A 21,980-nucleotide genomic window follows, 5' to 3' on the forward strand; every position below is an offset into this window, starting at 1 on the left:
TTAAATATATGTCGTGAATTCTGTGCGGCCAAGGCTACAAGAAGATCGGTGACATTCTGTTTCTGTGTCAGAAATCATGAATGTAATAAAGAACGGCGAGGGCCCCGTCTCGGGTCTGCTCTTTGTGGTGTTTGAGATTCCTTATCACCCTGCACATCGTATGATGAAAAAAACTCTACTAGTTATATAACTGAACTTCAGGGAGATAGGAAGCACATCTAAATCTATCTAGAAAAATTGTATGTATTTTAACAAAAAACTAGTACAAGTACCCTAATTTTGCTTCACATTAGCATCCTAATATGAGAGTGAGGGCCAATGCAAGAAGCCTACGGTTGTACAAATGCTGAACTGCTGGTAAAGATCTTTTTACACCAAGAATTTCTGATCCAACCTGCGAAATAGGATTGTGAGTATAGTGTTGATCATTGCTTAAGCCCTGATGAAGGGGGATTCCTGAAACCTGAAACATGTTGGCTGTGTCTGAAAAAATAGGTCAAGGCAACTGGACTTGCTGTATTTTTCTTGAAGACGTTTCACTGGTCATCCAACCAACTTTCTCAATTCAGAATCACTTGTACAAAAATGCTCTGGGAATACTACAATATGAGAATGTACAAGTCATCCTGAATTGAGAAAGCTGGTCAGATGACCAGTGAAACGCTTCAAGAAAAATGTAGCAAGTCCAGTTGTCTTGACTTATTTTTTACAGATATACCATGCCCTGGATGAATGAGAAGCTTCACAGATGTGTTGGCTGTGGCATTTGTGAAGCCAATAAACGTTTTTGTTTTTTAATCTTCATTCGTGTGGATTTCTCATTCTGGAACCAAGCTATCAGGCCCACATATTGCTCCTATTTGACTTGAGAAGGTTTGTACTCCAGTGCCTCATCCCTACTCACTCTTGACTACAATAAGCCTGTCAGGCTCTTTTACATGGTATTGTGCTGTCCATCTAACTCTGCAAGCTTCCTGACAGTAGAGAGTGATGACATCATTAGTGTAGATCGCAGTGTATGCTGGAGAGAAGCCTGTGAGCTGTTTCTGCTGTCTTTTAGGATATCTGGCCCTGAAGACTGATTGAACTCCCCCCACCCCCTGCTGAAATCAGTTCAGATCCCTTTCACCTTCTCTGTTCTCACTAAAACATTGAGTGATGACAATCTCCCAAATGGGAACACAGACAGTAGTAAAAGAGACATTGCCTTCCCTGCTCCAGGCAATTTTATTTTTCAGATGTAAATAGAATGCAACTGCCACTTTAAAAAAAAAAGAAAAATGTTATACAGCATATACAGTATAATTGCGGTGCACGCCATTTCTAATTTAATGTTATTTTAAAAAAAGTATCTTTCTGTTTAAAATTGTAATTTTCTACAACTCAAAAAGGTACTATACAATATGGTGACCAGGAGGTGTACAAAACACCCCCTGAAAAGTCACTTCCTACCTCTGAGATTGGCTGACTGATTTTCCCAGAAGTCGACAGGTCTATTCACAAAAGGGTGAAGAGTTTGGAGAAGACAGGAGAAGTGAACAATCTAGGCCAAAATTTGGAAAAATTCTCCAATTCAGATCACTTTCCAGTTCAGCTATGTTGTCCTAGATTGTTCACTTCTCCTGCCTTCTCCAAACTCTTCACCCTTTTGTGAATAGACCCATAAGATACAAGGAACATTTTAGGCATTTTTTGCAAAAGGAATTTCATTTTTGGTAAATCCCTAAGGGTTAATTACTCCTAAAGGGATGCCGACACTGCACCTTTGCTCATTACAACACAGGAAGTCAACCAGCTGATTATAATAAATCTAGACCCTCCCATTCAGGGATCAGTTTAGAAAGGACATGATGAAACAAACAACTATTTCTTCAGAACAGAATGAGGTCAGAATCTGCAACAACATTTGTTAAAATCCTTGTACTGTGCATTAAACACCTGGAGGGCATTGACTTTTTCTCAACAAAAGTTGAGTTACATTTTGAAGTATATGTATTGCTTTTTTTTTAATAGTTTTGAATAGAGTAGAAAAGGTTTTGCTGCCTGTGTTAAAATTCACCCTCTTTATTTGTCCTGATGACCAAGGTGATGGGAAATCCAAAATGTTACAGTTGTTGCCAGAACAGGAGGCAAAAACAGCAGAAGACAGCTGAATCTTCAGATGGGACACCCGTTACAGTAATAACTGTCTTAAAGGGGAATGTTCCTTACTTTGGAGAAATTTCCTCTAACTTCCTGTTGTAAATGTTCTGGCTAGACTTTAAACTAGTATGCGCCGATACTGAATAACGATACCGAAAATCCCATTAAGGAACCCGGGCTGAGTGTAATCACTTGCCGCACAGCTTCCTGAATAGCCGGGAAGCCGGGCGGCATGTAATGACTCGCCACCCGGCTTCCCGATTAGCAGGGAAGCCGTCTCCATGCTCCTTCGTTCCCAGGTGGGTGGGTAATGACTTGGCGCCTGGCCTCCTGATTGGTCATCTTCCCAACCAATCAGGAAGCTGGGCAGCGAGTCATTACATGGCGCCCGGCTTCCTGGCCAGGAAACTCGGTATCAGTACTGATGCTAGTATTGGTATCGGTGCATCCCAACTTTAAACAATATCTATTTTTGGACCTACAGTCTAAAGGTGACTATACACAGCTCAATTTTGCAGGCTAAACAAAAGTAAAATCAGTCCATCCATGCTAACAAGTGAGGATAGAGATATATCCACCATTGGCTATTGTATTCAGGCAGCTGTGGCACCCATGGCGGTGGGCGGGGCTGAACAGTGACTGCATCTGATAGGATGCAGTTACTGTTGGGCCGATTATTCCCCACTTGGCTTAGTCAATTTTTATATTAGCCAGGTGGTGCTTACAGGACTAGCCATGGCTTGAAATTTGAGCCTGCCAAGATTTACATCATCTACTGAGGCCTTACAGCTGGCTAAGAGACACTAGTTTGCAGGTATGGTCTGATTGTCCAAAGATGTTTTTAGGTCCAGTTTTGGGAATAAACAAATACATGGGCATTCATTCTTATGTAAATTGAGGTGGTAGGATCCTGCAGACCCCTCCAGCATCAGTTCATCTCAGAAAGGCAATAATAAATGGACAAGGCTCTTAAACCTGGCTTTCACCTTTTCCTCCAAGAGCTCTGGCCTGACAGTTCTGCAGAAGCTCACAGATTGGCTGGATCAGACAATCATATTTCTAAGGTCCGTGACCACCTAATTCATAATATCATTTCATGCTCATATCTTTGTATGTTTGCACTTCAGTTAATGCTCAGTTTGTGCACTTACACATTTCCCCTGTATACCCAGTCAGATTGTGCTTTGATTGCTGCAGAATTATTTGTCAAATTGACCCTGCGTATGGATGTCTTTACTGCGGCCGCCTGCAGATAATAAACCAGAGAGATGAGTGGATCCCATTTCAGTGTGAAGTGTGCTTTACATTTGTCATCTCTCATTGGGGGTATTGAATAAAACTGGAGAAAAGGAAATATCCTCCTAATTCTTTCAGTTTAACCCCAGAAAAAAATCCTCTATAGGTAAACTATGTACATTGGAAGAATTTTGGTAAATTTATTTTTTAGATATACACCTTCCTCTGTTCCAAAGAAACAGCTACTTGCTTCACCATATTCTTTTCCAGACTAAATTGTTAAAGTGCGAATAAATCCCAAACTTTTTTGGTTTTGGATAGTGGAGAGGGATTAGAACAGCTCTCATGTTTGTATTGCTGTCTGTGTCCCCGTTAGGGAGAGTTTGGTGACTCCACACACTAAAAGTGAAAGAAAATTCAAAATTTTGGGTGGTCATTAGAACAGGCATAGATAGGAATGAAATCTTCCAATGGGGACAGTTCTCGTGACCTTGGTGACCACCAGGGATTTCCCTCACTTCCTGTTGTGGCTATCAGACAAGAAGTGAAGAAAAATCTCCCCAATTGGACACAGATGACAAAAAATAAATCTTACATGACTTGTAACCCTCCCTTACCCTATCCAAAACTAAACAAAACAAACATTTTAGGCTTCAGTTCCTTTTTAAACCAGCCATACACATTCATCTTTTTCACAGCTGAACCAGAGAAAAACACTTGATTCCCCCATTCATGCATTAATAGGTGGATGGAGGAAACTTTTCTGCCCCCTATGGTATTTAATCAGCCGCACATATGAACAGTGCCTGCAGCCGACTGGATTCAATCACTATTCAGATGACAATTTTACGCTCAGCTCCTTCGCTTTTTCTAGAGCCAGATAGGGCCAACAGGGCCACCCATGACTCAAATTTTTGAACAATTCACGGGAATCAGCTGCAACACCGAGGATCAGTTAAGTATATCTGCTTTGAGCCCCCTAGACAAAATGAGCACTTAAGCCTTGCAGTGCAGGGGTAGCCCCACTGCAAGGGTAAGTTCTTTACATTTCTGAAGGTCTTCTTTAACACCTTCTGGTACATTGAGAAGAACTGCAGCTTTTGCATCCCTTTATATTTCCTATATGTACAGGTGAAACTCGAATAATTAGAATATCGTGCAAAGTCCATTTATTTCACTAATGCAACTTAAAAGATGAAACTAATATATGAGATAGACTCATTACATGCAAAGCAAGATAATTCAAGCCGTGCTTTGTCATAATTGTGATGATTATGGCTTACAGCTCATGAAAACCCCAAGAACCCCAAATCCACAACCTCAAAAAAGTAGATTATTACATGCAATCAATAAAACAAGGATTGTACATAGAACAATATCGGACCTCTGAAAAGTACAAGCATGCATATGTACTCAGTATTTGGTTTGGGTCCCTTTTGCAGCAATTACTGCAATTACTTTTGCACGATATTCTAATTATTCGAGTTTCACCTGTATATCAGTATCACATCATAAATGCAGGGGGTGCTTGAAATGTCATTTCTATCTTAGGATAGACTTATAGGAAAAGCATTGAGCCAATCACATAAGTAGGAAATTACATTTTGGGGGAGGTCCATGCATCGGCAGCATACTGAACATCTCTTGCCTGCCATATTGCAAGGAAGCAACATTTTGGGAATTTTTAGAAAATTATTGGTTGGCGGCAGTCACTGTTTGGCAAACAATTTTCTGTTTGGCACCCAAATAAAAAAAATCAAGGGTGGAGTTGGATAGAATTTTAGCCAATTCATCAGGAAATGGACAAAATGTTATCCATGTTTTGCCAACTTAAAGCGAACCTTCACCCTCTTTCACTAAATATTACCTCAGCATGCAGCTCTGCATGCTGATATGAAATCATCTTATATCCATTAGTTAAACAAACATTTTACTTACAGTCATTATTTTTCCACTTGGGCATTAATGATGTAATGTGCCCAAGCATTGCATCCTGGGAAGGTTACATCAGCACTGCATTGCTGGGAAATCTCATCTGTTAGTTCACAAGATCTCAGGGAAAGCCATTTTCCTGCCTGAAATGATTTGCATGGTTACATGTCCTAGACTCTTGTGCCAGAGTTCCAGGAAGTAAAGGGAGATATATTAATTTGGTGAACCAAACTAACTTGCGCTAACGGAAATAGTAAAACTAAATTAAGATGGATTAAAATTTAAAATAGATATTAATATGACCCCGGAGCTAAAATTTCTAAAACCAAAAAGGAAAAACGCTGCTGAACTCAGGCTAAAAGCCTACAGAATAATGGTGTAATGAAGTGTACAGCGCTAAATGCCCTTCAGGAAATTAGATAACGGTAGGGATCATATGGTGTCACCTCCGTGTCAAGCAATCGTGAAACAGTGTATATATAATAAATATTTGTGTAAAAACTTATAGTACGTTATAAAATGTGTCAGCAGGTGTCATAAAAGGCGTGTCATACATGAACCTTATTAAATAAATAAACAAAAATCTTCAAAGAACATGTGTCATATATGTGAAAAAAATATTATTGTGAAAAAAATATTAAATAAATAAATAAACATGTGTCATATATGTGAAAAATAAAAATATCACAATATAAAACAGTCTGTGTTGTTTTCTTTCGAAAATAAGTAGAAGTATGCACTTATAATATAAAAAATGCACCCAAAGTTCTTAAAGCTCTCCGATCTTCAAAACAAAAAAAGCCCAGAAGAATGAGAATAAAAATCAAAATCAAAAGAAATGTCCAATATTATGAAGTGTCCAACGAAAAAACGATAGAAAAAAAAAGGCAGGCAGGTCCCCTATAGGGAATGCACTCACCAGATCCCTGATGGTCGAAAGCCTTTATTCTTGTCCAATGGAGGCCGAAGATGTATGTCCAAAGAGTGCATTCCCTATAGGGGACCTGCCTGCCTTTTTTTTTTTATCGTTTTTTCGATAAGGTATGCGAAGAATACAAAGCCGGCAATTATCTATAAGTATTTGTTTGTAGATTGTCATTACTAAACATATTTGTTACCATTTCAATGATATGGGTAAAGTTCCTTTTTAAGTGGCAAAGGTGAGAGATATGACCTCAGCCTAAGTGGCAGTTGATGGAATACATTGGCCATTTCATATCGTGCACTCCTGGTACGGCAGGCATATCCTCAACTGCCTATGCCGGCACTTGATAGCAAGCTACGGACAGACATCAGGGGATTGCAACTTGATGGCAGCAGTGTGCGTTTATTGCTTTCTGTGAAACAGACTGGAAAAGCTAAACAAATGCGTGTTGTAAGAGAAAGAACCTGATAAGAGCTCATTCCATTAACGTAGCTTAAATTAATGTGATTTTCAATAAAACAAGTGCAGATTAGTTCAAGTGTCAACAAAGCAGGACTAAATGCAATGTTTACTCTAATAAAAAGGAGCAGATAAGTAAAAATCAATAATGTAAATAAATTTGAATTTCTAGGATAGCAAGTGCTAATTTCAATAGAACAGCGCAGATAAAAAAAATAAAAAAAAGACGGCTGTAAAATAAATGAGAGTAGACATGAAGGCCATATGGGGAATGTTCAACTAAGGCTATAAGTATAGCAACATGATATATCCAGCTCACCGTATTGTTGTGCTATCGGCTGACACAGTGTTCACTGAACACATAAACTGCGGAGATTCTTAATAAAACTGATAAGGCTGGAGAACTTGCGACACTTACAAACCTTATAAAGTAAGAACAGCCGAATGGAAATGTCAAAGCAAATATGTTGCTGATGAAAAGGCTAAGCTGGTGGCCATAAGTGGGCACATTTCTATTTAAAGGCAAGCAATAATGTATTCTCGTTAAGGACACATTTTGATTCAGTATCATAATATTTGCAACATCTTTTACATTCTCTTAGCTCCATTTTTGATTATTGTATTTTATATACAGGTTCATCATTGCTTCCACTAGTGATCATTTGCATGTCAGAGGAAATGATTAATAACTCTGCCTAAAAGGAACCTGCCATTTTATCTATTCAGGGCAAAGTGACAGGTTCTCTTAACATTCCCAACCCCTTCATTTATTTATGCTTCCCTTATCCCTTTATTTGTTAAAGCCCTTGGAAATACCCAGTACTACTGGGTATGAGGGAGCATGTGACCTAAATTCCAGGGTGCAGAACTTGGGCCTAAGTAGCCAATTCCAGAACAGTTTAACCCCTTCATAAGCGCAGTAGGATTTTGAAAATCCGCTTGTAAAATTCCCCTTGCCATGAGATTGCTAAATAAGGCCGCAGCATAGAATTAGTAATGGCCAACTATGTGTGTTACTAGTTCTAAGACTCGCTGTCAATCCGAACATTTAGTCAATGAGTATTTGTCAAGTTAACTGACACAAACACTGCTAAACTTGGTCTGGGCGTCTAGGCTTCAAAAAACTCCAGGGCCAGAAAAAGTGTCCACAAAGGATTAACGGAGGGCCACGTGCGGTCCAGAAAACACCATTTTGACATGCCTGCATTAGGCTTCTGTGAATTTAAACTATAGTGTCAGGGCAGAACTATAGCCACACCAAACCATGCACCCTCTTTTGGGCCCAGAACTGCCTGCCATCACCGTATGCCTGCTATAGGGCCCAGCCCTGTTGGGCATCATTATACACTTGCTGCCCTGTCTGGTGATGCAGTGCGCCTGGTATGGAGTTCAGCCCTGTCTGGTGTCACAATGCACCTGGTAGAGAGTCCAGCTCTGTCTGGTGTCACAATGCACTTGCTACAGGTTGCAGCCCTGTCTGGTGAAACAATGCGCCTGCTAAGGGGTCTTGCTTCATCTGGTGTCACCATTCACTTGCTATGGGGCCAAGTACTGTCTAAATACATAGTCGTTTATGCAGGTATCAATAGCGTTTAGCAAATACAGTTGAATATATTGGAGCTCTGTGCATACCGTAGTAAGACAATGGGGGTGATTTACTAACCTAAACACACGCACACACCAGGTGCGTGTGATTTTCACACCGCAAAACGTATTTATCAACCAAAAAGTCTCTAAAAGCATATTTCCACTAATGCCATATATGGAAAAATCATGCACATGATGCATATAAAATGCTGCTTCACAGTTTAGACAAAAATGGTTAGCTCATGCATTTACATTCCTGCATTCATTAACACAAGCAACATAACATAGAGCTAATTTACACACCATCACCTTGGAATTCATGCAAGGCTTTGCACAACACACCTGGTGGGTGTGTTCACACTACAAAGGTGTTTAGATTCCACCCATAGATCATGCTGGGAGGGAACACACTACAGAGGTGTATACATGTTCGTGGTGTGTTTATAAGGTTAGTAAATCAACCCCAATGACTCTAAAATTGCTATAAAAGCAAATACTGTATGACTCTGACACTAAAGGGATCGAAAAGCAAAGAAGCAGGGAACCTCTTAGGCCCAGCTGCAGTGTAGACTAAAATTAAGTAAATTAGCAAAACATTTTAAAATTAAAAAAAAGTATCTCTCTCTGCAATAGTCACATTCTCTTGCTGCTGTCCAATGCAAATTCACCAATCTGTGGTTGAACACTGCTCCTTCTCCTCCGGATTAAAAAATACCCAGCATCATCCAACCCACTTCCAGTGAGCCGAGAATATCAAGGACCTGCCTTCTGTGCATACGTCATCAGGTTACTCTGGGCTCACAGGAGAATTCTGCAGGGAATGGTGCCACGTCATTCTCTGCAGCATTCAGCATTCACGTACTGCTGGAGAAGGAACAGAAGGAAGATGACACATGATGTCATGTTAGTCCCTTCTCATTATAGTTGTTATGGTTACACTGTCCAGTTGGGTCCCAAACCCTACTCCATAGAAGTCATGGTTTCCATATACTGCATTGACGATAGCCAAAAGGCTCTATTTGCACTATAACCTGGCCAATGGGGTATAAAGCAATGATTTTCATGGCTCCGCCTACTGTGCTGAAATGAGGCGTAATTCTCTTATTTTTGGGTTATGTGATAGAATGAGGCAGATGAATACCTTCTGTTTTAAGAAGGCTTCATTGTACAAGTTTTACAAACATAATATAAAATAATTTATGATAAAAACAGGCTCCATGACAACGCTTAGTCTTCTTAAAGAAATTAAGTGATCCTTGCGGGTAGCTTTTCTGGTTCATTTCTAAAAAAAAATTAAAGGATGCAAGGGCAAAAAACAAGGGGGAGCCAAATTGGAATCAAGCTTTAATGCTTTGGCATGGGCTTGTAAACATCATAGAGTACTCCTAGCTCTGTTGTGTATCTCTTTAGTTCAAAGCTATCATAGCCCAGGCATGCTCATATGTTAGAAAATGTCAATGCATTTGAGACAATCATGCGATTCTTCCAGCAAACATATTATCATGAAACCACATTGTCTTTAGCTGCATTTAGAAGATGGAAAAGCAGCTTGAGCTTGATGGACTATTTTATGTAACTATCCAACAATATATTCTCTTAACAAGTAGTCTAAAGCTTTTGGTATAAAAAGACCCTTCTGTGATCAAAGAAAACAGAGTATCCAGCTAGTCTTTGAAAGAAGAGTAACAAGAGTCTTCATACAGCATTGGCTATCATGCCAGGTCATGTTCGGTTGCCTGAGCTTCATATCCATCACTTTTTTTTTTTTTTTTACTGGTCTCCCTAAGATTAAGACGCCATTTTATTGTTGACATCTTCTTTGGCAGCTCAGTTGCTTGCTGTATTCCTCTAAGGATTTATGCGATCACAAGTCTTTGAAATAGCTGCAGCCTCCAGCTAATCGCAGATAAAGTGATTTGCATAATTTTAGAACTATTTGAAGCCATCATAAATGCTAAATAACTGAGAATATCCCCCTTATCTGATTGGACACACTTTGAGTATTAGATATACAACCACAGCCTTCTTACATTTTTCATAGGCTGGAAAAGGGAAGAGTTCAGTGCTATGATGCTTAGCATATCTTCCACTTTAAGTACAGGGGCTTATAATGCCTGGGACAAGGAGACCAACATGAGAAAGGGACAGTGACAAGTGTGCAGAAACCGGCCAGCATGTAAAGAACCTTTATAGCAATTCTGTCATGTTCCAACAAAAAATTAACGAGTGGCTCCTGTGAGAGAAGAGATACAGCCTCTGGCAAGTCTTCACATAGGACACACTTATAGGTGGGTCAGACACAGCCAGTGGTTAGTCCTGCTGGCCCCTACTACACTACTATGTCCTGCAGTGATATAAGAGTCAGTGGGAGGAACCACAGGGCATGGGGGCTACGTAGCTGTAAGGACAGTGTGGCTAGCCTAAATTTAGTGCTGCTGGGCTGAAGTCAGCCTGAGTTCTGAAATGTTATAGTTTTGATTTTGTTGGGCTTTCCCTAAGCTCAGATTAATGTTTGCTTCCTGCTTTTGGAGAGTGTCTCTGGCAATAGAGCATCGAGAAACAATAGTTCTGAATATGCATTCCTCTCTGGACAACCACTAGGTTTATTGCCAGTGCATGCTGGGGGATGGATATAAATATTTGGGGTGGCCTTCTGGTAGTTGTTTTCCCTCTCAAGCCCTGCCTGATGAGGAGGTATGTGTTGCTACATTCCCTGTCCTCACAGGCCTGATGCTTAGGGAGCATGTGTGTTAAGGAGAGGTTCAAGCCTGGGGCTTTATGCTTCTTGCTGTCCTGCTGCAGGGTATATCCAGGGGAAATGGAACAGGAACGTACTGCCTGTATTGAGGCACCATGCGTGAAGACTTTACTACTGAAGAGTGTCCAAGCTGGAGACATTGCTGGGAGGGTTGGTGGGTAGTGGGAACCTGGCCTTGTGGCAGCAGATAGAGTCAATCTGACCCTGTCTCCATGATTTCATTTTAGTTTCAAAGAGATTAGGGAACGGTTAGAAATCCAACCAGTTTGATATTGCCTTTGTATGACTCCATTGGGGGGGTTTCCCATCTCTTTTTGTCCTTGTGACATCAGGACAGAAAATTAGGAGAACAGAATCACCAGTCAGGCTGTACATCTCCATGGAGGCTGCCAAGGGCTGCTGAAGGAAGGTAAAACTGTCACTTAACAAAGCATTTCATTTTCTTTCATGTAATACTGAAGGGACATTTGTTATATGGTCGTTTTTGAGAGTCATTTATCAGCACAGAGAGGAGATAGGATGAACTTACAGCCTGACACTACTGCTCTAACATAAATCCCTGGTAGGCAAGGTCTAACTATTATAACAATTCAAGAATGAAGATTTACATTATTACAGATGCCCATTGGTAACTGGTTCTCTTTAAAGAAGACCTATCAAAAACATTCACACTTCACATTATACACCTGGACACATTAGCAGTAGAAAATTATCTTATTAGTTTAAGTTCAAAAGTATCTCTTTCTTACTATGAATAAAAATCCCTACCCATTGAAACACCCCTGCACCTTAAAAGAAAAACATACTTCCCTTTAATTGAGGTGTATCAGTCCAGACTGAGGATGTCAGAGGTCATCTTCACTCTCTTCTTCCTCAGATCCTAAATGCATCAAAGAATGGTTCCACTTATTGGTGTGGAGTCCCGCTCTACAGCAGCCTTCATTAACCTTTTTACCCCAGAGGAAGCCTTAAAATAATTTTCAGGTCTCAGGGAACACTTGCTAAAATTAATTAATTGGGGGCCAGTGGGAAACATGCCACGTACATTGGTGACCAGAGGGAATAATGGCCCCTTACCTTAGTATTCCAGTAGGAAGAATATCCTCCTTTCAGTGAAGGTCGCAATGGTGCCGCTTAGAGATAGCAAATAGATTGTTGGTGTCATGCTGATGTTTCTGCTAAGTAGCATTGGCCCAGGAACTATGCAGTCACCTCAGATGGGAGATCAATCAGTCACAGCTCAAGAAACCCTTGGCAACCTCTGGATGAACCCTAGGGTTCCAGAAAACCCTGGGTGCGAATGGCTGCTCTACACCATTCTCCTGTAATTCCAGGGTGGGGGCGGAACCAGGACTTATAGGAAGTGAGTGCAATTAAACTGGGCATCACTCCAACCAGGAGAGGAATAGTGCTGTATACCTTTTACGATGCATCGCTAGATGGGTAAGTATATCAGAGATAGCTGCTTTTTTTTTATTTATAAGAGCTGCAGGGGGATCCCTTTTTTGTTTATTGCCGAAGCAGATATTTGGCTTTAAACTACTTTAACATGCAAAAAAATAATAATTAAAAGGACTATAGTTCCTCTTTAAGAGTGGAATGTTTTATATATAAAAAATATGGATGTAACTAAATTACATTCTGACTTTAGGAGGGTCTAGCATTAATGGAAACAAATACAATGGACAGAGATGCATCGGTAACATAGCGATAACAAGGGAAAGAATTCTCAGCTTTGAAAATTCTGATGACATATTTATAAAGTAGGAGCCGACAAAAGCCCCCCTCCAAGACCCCGCTGTTTGATAATACTGTCTGTTTTCCCCTCGGCTGCTTTGAAGTGGGATGGAAATGAGCTGTTACTGCTCACGGCGCCTCTGCTTGGAGATTAACTGCTATTAGGATGCTGGATCCTTTAAAGGCAAATAGACCTCTGATCAAAGCGGTGTTCCCAATTAACCGCTCATTACCTGTCTATCCTCATATAAAAGATCCTCCGCAATAAACACAAATCGTGCTCAGCAAGGCCTTGTCGTCTTTGCTAGTCAAAGGCACCTGTTAACTACTTAGTAGTCACACAGACGGATGGCAAAAGGAATATGTAAAAGAAACCTGCATTGAGGAGGAGTGGAGGTGCCATCGCTGACCTCTACTTCTGAAGATCTTGGTTCTCTGGCTGTCATTCTGATCTAGCGGCTTCAGCCACTAACCTGGAATAAATTTGCAAAACAGGCTTCCCAGCTTTACTTTGACGTTGCTAATCTTTTTTTTTTTAGTATAATAAGTATTTATTGGAGAAAATTTTTGCAGATAAACAAAAATAAACAACACAAAAATCCACAAAATAATACATCACAATTGCAGACATTTAAGTCAATGCAGTTCCCCTTCCTAGACGATTTGAGTCCTCACTGCAAGATAAGAGGTAGTCTGGTGCATTCTCTGTGGTGTATAATCCCAACGACTCAGTAACTTGTAGTGGAGTTCCTGGTGTGTGAGGGACACCCCCTTGGAGAGAGCCAATATGCGGGACCTGCGTGAGTCAGTCAACATACTGTCCAACTCCCTCTCCCAGTGCGTCAAATAAGGCTGGGGAAGTGTGGCATCCATGCACGATAATAATGTGTAAAGGGAGGATATACATTTATCGGGTACGGAACCCGTAGGAAAAAGTAGGAGTTGTTGCACGAAATGTGCTAATTGACCATATCGCCAGGTATCCATAAAAGAGGGTCTAGGGTTGTCATTCAGGGAGGACAGGGGCTTAAAGTGACATTAAACCCTCAGATTTTTTAAGATAAAACAATACTGTAATGTGCGCCTTACTGTTATCCATGGTTGTTTCCCTTCTCTTTGCTGCTCTTCCTTTTAAATTTGTATCTGTTCTCATGCTGGGCAGAACTTCTGTTTTGCAGCAGACAGCTTTGTCTCTGGAATGGCTACATGGTGTCTGTGTATAGGTTTGCAACCTGAGCCAGCACTACAGGAAGAGGCAGTCAGCTGCAAAGGGAAGTTCTCCCCAAGATGAGAAGACATGAGGATTTAAAAGGAAGAGCAGCAAAGAGAAGGGAAACAACCATGGATTACAGTAAGGTACACATTACAGTATTGTTTTATGTTAAAAAATCTGAGGGTTTAATGTCACTTTAAGCTTCCCATCCTGTAAGACCTGATGAAGCAACAGATCCGCACCATATTGGGTCCAAGAGCGATATGTATCGTCCAGTAGCCCTGGTGAAAAATATGTGTGGCCCAGTAAAGGCATTAGAGGGGAATTATAGGGCCAATGTTGACTGGAGTGCACAGCGTCCCACATAGAAAGTGTTGTGGTCGTTAAGGGATGGGCGTCCCTGGACAGCTGCCTATATCGTTTCGGAATCCAGCAGACCCTATGTAGAGCTGTTTGACTCAGAGCCTGTTCCATTTGTACCCATAATTTGGTCTCTCTGGCATAATGCCAGAGAGAGTCTGGCCAAAGAGGCCGCTCTATAAAATTATTTATTGTTCAAATTGTAGACACTGTGCTTCTGATTAAAGTTAGATAAATTCAAAATCCCTAAACATCTCTGTATTGTGTTTTTGTTGTGAATTGGCCAACTAGCATGCACCTATCGTTCCTAGAGTGAAGTTGATTGGATGTTTTCCTTTTTCCTGAACCAAATTTACAGTCGGCATTGACAAACTGATCTGATGGGAAGTACAGATACTTCACTTTACAGATAGGAACAGTCATTCTCTATAGCATGCAGTCTGGGAACAGGCGCCATTCAACACCTTTTGTTTTCATGCAGCTGGAATGTTTTTAGCTCATTTGAACTAAAATTTCAGTTAGGTGTTAAATTACTGAAGACAGTGGACCACAATGTCAGACAGGGAACAAATATTTGCCGAAGGGGAAGCCTGCAGTGGCAGCCTGTATACTTTGTCAGTATAGGTTTCCTTTAGCAGGCAGTGTAGCTGCTGGCTACATCTACTAACAGAGCATGGATGATCAGCTCACCAGCAATGTGTTTCAGAAGTACAGAGAAGAACAAAGCCTGTAGCATGTGGTGACCCTGGATCCACTACAGATAGCATATACAAGAGGCTTCATAAGTGATATGAAAAGCCTAAAGGTCCATAACACAGCAAACTTCAGCCATAATAAGCCAATGATTGGAAGTGCTACTTCTATACTCCTACTAGAACTGCCCATCTAAAACCACCAAGAAGGGCTTTGGGGGCAGGAGATGTCATACACCAGTGGTAGCTAAATGTCAGCCCTCCAGCTGTTGTGGAACTACAAGTTCCATAGGGCACTGCAAGACACTGAGCGCCACAGGCATGACTTCCAGAGGTAGATACATGATGGTATTTGTAGTTTCACTACAGCTGGAGGGCTACAGTTTGGCTACCCCTCTTATACACCATGGTTGCCAATTTTCCATCAACTCAAATGCATCCTCCAGCAGACATGTAGAGGAAGGAGGGGAATACATTTTGCACTGATGCCTATGGAAGAAAATCAAATAGCTATATAAGAACCACCATCCAAAATGATTTATTGTTCAAATTGTAGACACTGTGCTTCTGATTAAAGTTAGATAAATTCAAAATCCCTAAACATCTCTGTATTGTGCTTTTGTTGTGAATTGGCCAACTGGCATGCACCTATCTTTCCTAGAGTGAAGTTGATTGAATGTTTTCCTTTTTCCTGAACCAAATTCACAGTCGGCATTGACAAACTGATCTGATGGGAAGAGACTGGGGTTGATTTACTAAGTAAGAATTCCCTTTGCAAAGAATATCCAACCACATGCAAAGAAAAATTTAATGAAGAATTCCAGGAATCTAAAAAATTACCCATTGCAGTGGGGCTACTCCCTTCTGGTTAGTGTAATAATCCTTCCCTCATACTCCCCGCAAAGGTGATCTTTTGGCTCTGCAGGCATGAGAGGTTGTGACTGCTACTGTGAAAGATCGTGCCGTTTGGCCTTGCCTTTTCACAAAACTCCTTGTATTTTTCCCTGGAATGCAATGTATCCTGTGAATGGGCAAGGGACAGAAGAATTACAGGATCACCCTCGCCCATTCATGCCTTGCTTTCTGGGGAAATAATACAATTACTTTTGTTAATGGATGAGAAGACAGGAAGGGTAGGGCTGTGTGGAGTATCCAGCATCACTGAGGGGACGATTATTACACTAACCAGAAGCTGGCAGAACACAAGATACACTTCATTAGAGGTACAACATTACACTGGCGCTGTATGCCCCAAAAAACTTTTTTACTAAACTGAAACTTTTTTTTTTAAAAATTGATTTTATCTCACACGTGATTGAATGATTGAAGTCAGCACAATGTCACCACCTTCACAAAGCTAAGTATGAATTCAGTTTAAACAGCCTCTACTGCTTTAGTAACTTAACTCCTTTGATGAAAACCATACAATTTGATTGTGCCCTAATCTTTTGTTTTGAGGGATCATTTCATCTTCTGATGTTGAGAACCAAAAAATTACGTATAAGAATGGTAATCCATTAAATTGTATGTCTAGCCAAATGTTTGGCTAGAGCAAAGAAGAGTTAAAACCCATGTCGGTTTATTTCTTACTGTGTATGTCCTGTTGGGGAGGTTTATCTTTACTCCCTGTCCCAGATTTGCAGCAGAAAGTGAGGGGAAATCCCTTCAAAGTAAACAAAATTCCCCTCTTTTAGGAACAAGTGTGCTTACTGGGAGATTTTCCCTCACCGTTACCCTCATTTTGGATTTCACCTCAACATCCTCACCATGGTCACCAGGACAAATAGAGAGGATGAATCTACCTAGTGGTAACACGGACAGCAATAAAAACGTTACAGGGGTCTAACCTTTCCCTACTCCAAGGGTAGGCAACCTCGGCACTCCAGCTGTTGTTGAACTACAGGTCCCATGAGGCATTGCAAGACTAAGCCAAAGGCATGACTTACAGAGGCATAGACATGATGGGAAAAAAAGTTTGGGTTATAGTTACACTTTAGAAAATAAATTAATAAAATAAAAACCTTGATTTATTTGTCTTGCAGGCGCTGCCTGAAGGCCAGACCGCATCCTGGGATACTGCAAAGGAGGACGAGAACCGCAACAAGAACAGATATGGGAACATTATCTCCTGTGAGTGTGCCGCTAGCGGACAGGATGGTGATTGTCTTTAACTTATCAGACCTTTTCATTGTCACACCCCGGCTCACCTGTGCATGCGTTAAGTTGAAAGATCGACATAGTGCATCACCTTTCATGGCAAAAAGTAATTCAATCCCAACTATTATTTTAAATATACAAATAAACAAAATACATTCCAGCTGCATCAATATCAAAAGCAGTCAAAGTCTTACAGTTGGTTTAGAAAGCAGAAACAGCCTGGGTAGAAAAGCCTGTCCCGTGGCAGCATGCTCCAGAGAAGGACCCTAATCTCTAGGGAAAGGTCCAACACACTATGCTGAGTCACACCTATAGATCTTGCCCCCTGCTGATCGCAGTCTTCTAGTTCTGACTAGAAGGCTCCTCCTTAACAGGATGCTGGCAGAGGACAGGCTTTTCTGCTCAGACTGTGGCTGCTTTCCAAAGAAAACTGTAAGACTTTGCATACCTCTTGCTTTAATGCACCTTTATACTTAACTGATTTAAAATAAAAGTTCAGTTGGGCTTTAATATATCCATTACCCACCTTTTAAAAAATCTGATATTGAAAGGCAAAGCCGTGAGTTTTTAAAGTTTGCAAGTGGTATTTATCCGCCATGTTTTCTTGTTAGAGGTATCCACTGTGTCCAAGGGGAAGTGTAGAGTCTACACATATCTGCAGCTGACAGTAGCATCACCTAAATACACCGGAGTCCCACCACTAGAGGGAGACGATGAGCATAGGAAATTCCTATCTTCCTTGCCTCCATCTATTGGTGGGAATGCTGTTCAAATGGCATTGGCCCAGTGTATGGCTCTGCAGTTGATTTGTAAATTCTCCCCTTACAGTCAACCTGTGCTTTGCCAATGCAGGGCAAAGCGACATATTCAGTTTATTGGCGAACACACCGGTGGCACAAACGTACTTTTCTATCACGCCCATGCTGCTTTTCTTGGCCACCAGAAGTGAAAAGATTTAACTTTGTGTAAGCTTCAAATTACAGCTTGGATCTAACAGGCTCAGGGCTCCCTCCCACTCCCACTCCCCCATGTGACAATGGCCAATCATCAAACACCAGTGTAGTCACATTATTCCCTACACTGGCACTGTAGAGTATTTTATCCTCAAATTCCACAACAGGAGCAGTAAAGTCTTACATGTCTCATTTCAGCATTGTGTTTCCCCCTCTTTCTGTGCATCTACTCTGTGTTTACATTAAGGATTAGAAGCCTGAAAGGCTTCCCGGGAGGGGGGAGCAGAGGGAGCTGAGCTGCTGAAATGAAAGTGCAAACTTTAAGGATGAATTACTCCACAGTGCATGCAGCTACATTGGCCAGTGAGTACCTGTTTTAAAACCCAACTTCAAGTTTAGAATCACAGGGGGGAAAGGTATACAGTATATAACTTTTTTGGAACTGTTTTGTTTTGGTCCCTTGGCCCTTATTTTTTGCATCAGCTGTGGGCAGGCCCTCTATAATGCAGAGAACACACCAATCAGCCATAATATTATGACCACTTGTCTAATACTGAGTAGGTCCCCCTTTTGCCACCAAAACAGCCCTGACCCGTCAAGGCATGGACTCCACTAGACCTCTGAAGATATGCTGTGGTATCTGGCACCAAGCCATCAGTAACAGATCCTTTAAGTCCTGTAAGTTGCGAGGTGGGTCCTCCATGAATCGGACTTGTTTTTCCAACACATCCCACAGGTGCTCAATTGGATAGAGATCTGGAGAATTTGGAGGCCAAGTCAACACCTCAAACTCATTGTTGTGTTTCTCAAACCATTCTTGAGCCATTTTTGCAGTGTGGCAGGGCGCATTATCCTGCTGAACGAGACCACTGCCATCAGGGAATACCTTTTCCATGAAAGGGTGTACTTGGTCAGCAACAATGTTTAGGTAGGTGGTACTTTTCTAAGTAACATCCACATGAATAGCAGGACCCAAGGTTTCCCAGCAGAACATTGATGAAAGCATGACACATTATTATTTTTGCCTGCATGGGCAAAGCACAGATTTTCTTTAAAGATATGAATGCAATTTTATAATTTATTACATAACCTTCTTATTTTCTTCCTAAATACGTTTCCATTCTTTTACAGACCAAACCTTTTTATCCTCTTGCTTTATAAAGCCACCACAGTATTTGTCTCCCTGCGTTTGGCTTTACTTGGTTATACTGATTTTTATATATAAAGTACTTTTAGTGTTCCACATAATTCCCTACCAGCCCTTTATACTCTGACCTCTGTTACTTCTCCCTGCTCTGTTTGTTTTCCACCCAAGTTTCTGATATTGGAAAAGTTTGTTTCAGTTGTGATGGCAGTGACTTTGTTGCTGACTTTGTTAATAACTTTGCCAATGGTGACATGTGTCATTGCCAGTGAACCGCAAATGACAGCGAGATTTGCTGATTTCCTGGCTGTCAATTTGCAGTTGACCTAATTGTGACATTTCTGTGTCTCTTTCCCTCAGATGACCATTCCCGGGTGCGGCTACAACTGATAGATGGTGACCCGCATTCTGATTATATAAATGCCAACTACGTGGATGTAAGTTGCATGCTCCCGTATTCCCTGGAACCATGTAGGCTTTTACTGTCCTTTGTTCTAAATATTGCTGATGGTTTTTTTTTTTTACTCAGGGATACCATCGTCCTCGACACTACATTGCCACACAAGGTAAAGATATTTTTTAGATATGGAGTTAAAGTCATATTAAAGTCCAAATGTTTTTTTAAAGTGTTTCAGATGCTGATTAAATCCCTTACAATGAATGCTGCTCGTTGATGACTGAATGTTTTAGTGTCCTGAGCACTGGTCCTGGTATCCTGCTTGCAGGGTCCTATTGAGCCACCCTTCTGTGTGCTAGTAAGCTGTGTATCTCCACAAACATACCGTCTTAGCATGGCAAGACACTCCTCTGCTTCCTGTTCCTCCCTTCTCCAAGCTAGTATGTAGACAGTTGCTGAACTCTGCTGTGTCCCTTGTAATCTTGTACTGGATAATAAGTTCAGGGAAGCCAAGCTGAGAGAGTTGGAGCTGTTCAGAAACATGATGACTGTAAGCTAGGGATGCACTGATACCAATACTACTATCGATATCGGTGCCGTTGCCGAGTATTTGGCCGAATACTCGCCCAGATGCTCCCATGCCTAGCCCCATACCTGAGCTTTCAGTATCAAGAAGCCGGGCAGCGAGTCATTACACGGTGCCCAGCTTGCTGATTGGTCTTGGTGACGAGGGAGCATGGAGCCGGCTCCCTGACCAATCAGGAAGCCGGGCAGAGTGTAATGCCTCGCCGCTCAGCTTCCTGATTGGTCGTGAAGCCAGCCAATTAGGAAGCCAGACGGCGAGTCATTACCCGCCCCCCGGCTTTCTGATTGACCAGAAAGCCGGCTTCATGCTCCATCGTCACTTGGTGACAAGGGAGCATGGAGATGGCTTCCCGGCTAATCAGGAAGCTGGGCAACGAGTCATTACATGGTGCCCGGTTTCCTGATTGGCCAGAAAGCCAGCTCCATGCTTCCTCGTCACTTGGTGACGAGGGAGCATGGAGAAAGCTTCCCGGGTAATCAGGAAGCCAGGTAACGAGTCATTACACACCGCCTGGCTTCCTTAATGGGACTTCCGGTGTCGGCATTCTGTGTCGGTGAGTACCGGAAAAATAAATAACGGTACTCGTACTCATTACCGAAAAAACATTATCGGTGCATCGCTACTGTAAGCCCTTGGGCAAAACTGTAAAGAAATACTTTGCTGGGCAATGTGTATTTGTTTGATCTGGATTCCTTATTGAGAAACATTTGAGAGTTTAACACTACTTTAAAGTATATCTATAGGCTCATATAGGCTCATTCATTGATAGTAATGTCCTAGCAAAGCACTTGTTTAAAATATGATAAAAAGTTGTAACCGGGAAATAGGCGTTCCCTCAGATGGCCGCCATTATGGAGAATCAGAGAAGGCATTCGGTATTGAGCAGAACCAGTCCCTCAGCTGGAACAAACACAAATGGGTCTCGGTGGTTCATTGTTGCCCGGGCTGGAAAGGTTTCAGACATTGGCATTTACTCCATCCAGAACAGACAGGGCTGGTTCCGTTATAAAGCCAAGCATTCAGCAGGGACAACTGTGATAGCCTGCCCACTACCTACTCCCTAATGCACCGATGTAGTCAAAGTGCCCACAGCACCAGGTGAAAATGATGCAGTGGCAACTGGTACTGCACTAGCAAGAGCGTTGCCAACTTGAAAAATGAATTGGGGAATCAACGGATCAGATGGCAGGATCAGCAGGTATTAAAAGTTTATTCTCTATTTCGTCTTTGCCCCTCCCCCCCCATCATCAACATGTTATAGGGTTAATAAACCCTCAGGTTGTTATTTCATATATCTACTGCTAGCAAGCAATAGATATATGCAAAAACGTTTTGGTTTAAACTTACCTGTGTCTTCGCCGCACGCTTCCATCCAAACATCTGAACAGTCTAGGGCGGCCGCAAAGGATCTTGGGGCGGGCGCATGTGATGTTCGGCCGGGAGACGAGGAGAGACACAAGGTAGGTCTATGGAGCAGCGTGCACCCGTACAGACTCTGTAGGAAGTCAGAGGAGAGGAGGACAGAGGAGTCAGTGCTGGACCAGAGACCCGCAGCAGCGCTGGACCAGAGACCCGCACCAGCGCTGGAGGGACATCTGAAAACTACACTAAAGAAGAAGATGATCGGATTAAGAGGTATAATTTAAGGTAAGTCCTTACACTAACTTTTGGGGGGGGGGGGGGGGTGTAAAAATTCTTCTTT

General features: G+C 41.7%; 1 protein-coding gene across 8 annotated transcripts in view; it reads left to right on the top strand.

Annotated features, from left to right (window-relative positions):
* Nucleotides 1-21,980, top strand: part of PTPRT (protein tyrosine phosphatase, receptor type T) — a 301,471-nt gene that overhangs the window by 254,271 nt on the left and 25,220 nt on the right. For 7 of the 8 annotated variants that reach the window (XM_018562607.1, XM_018562609.1, XM_018562613.1 and 4 more), the window contains 3 exons: nucleotides 17,084-17,198; nucleotides 19,656-19,732; nucleotides 19,825-19,861. In XM_018562607.1, the coding sequence (XP_018418109.1) occupies nucleotides 17,084-17,198; nucleotides 19,656-19,732; nucleotides 19,825-19,861 (229 nt within the window). The remainder of the gene's footprint in view (nucleotides 1-17,083; nucleotides 17,199-19,655; nucleotides 19,733-19,824; nucleotides 19,862-21,980) is intronic. The other variant, XM_018562610.1, reaches the window with a different exon arrangement.

The sequence above is a fragment of the Nanorana parkeri genome, unplaced genomic scaffold, assembly GCF_000935625.1.
Source record: "Nanorana parkeri isolate BGI_ZX_2015 unplaced genomic scaffold, ASM93562v1 scaffold587, whole genome shotgun sequence".
In the NCBI taxonomy this organism is placed as follows: Eukaryota; Metazoa; Chordata; class Amphibia; order Anura; family Dicroglossidae; genus Nanorana; species Nanorana parkeri.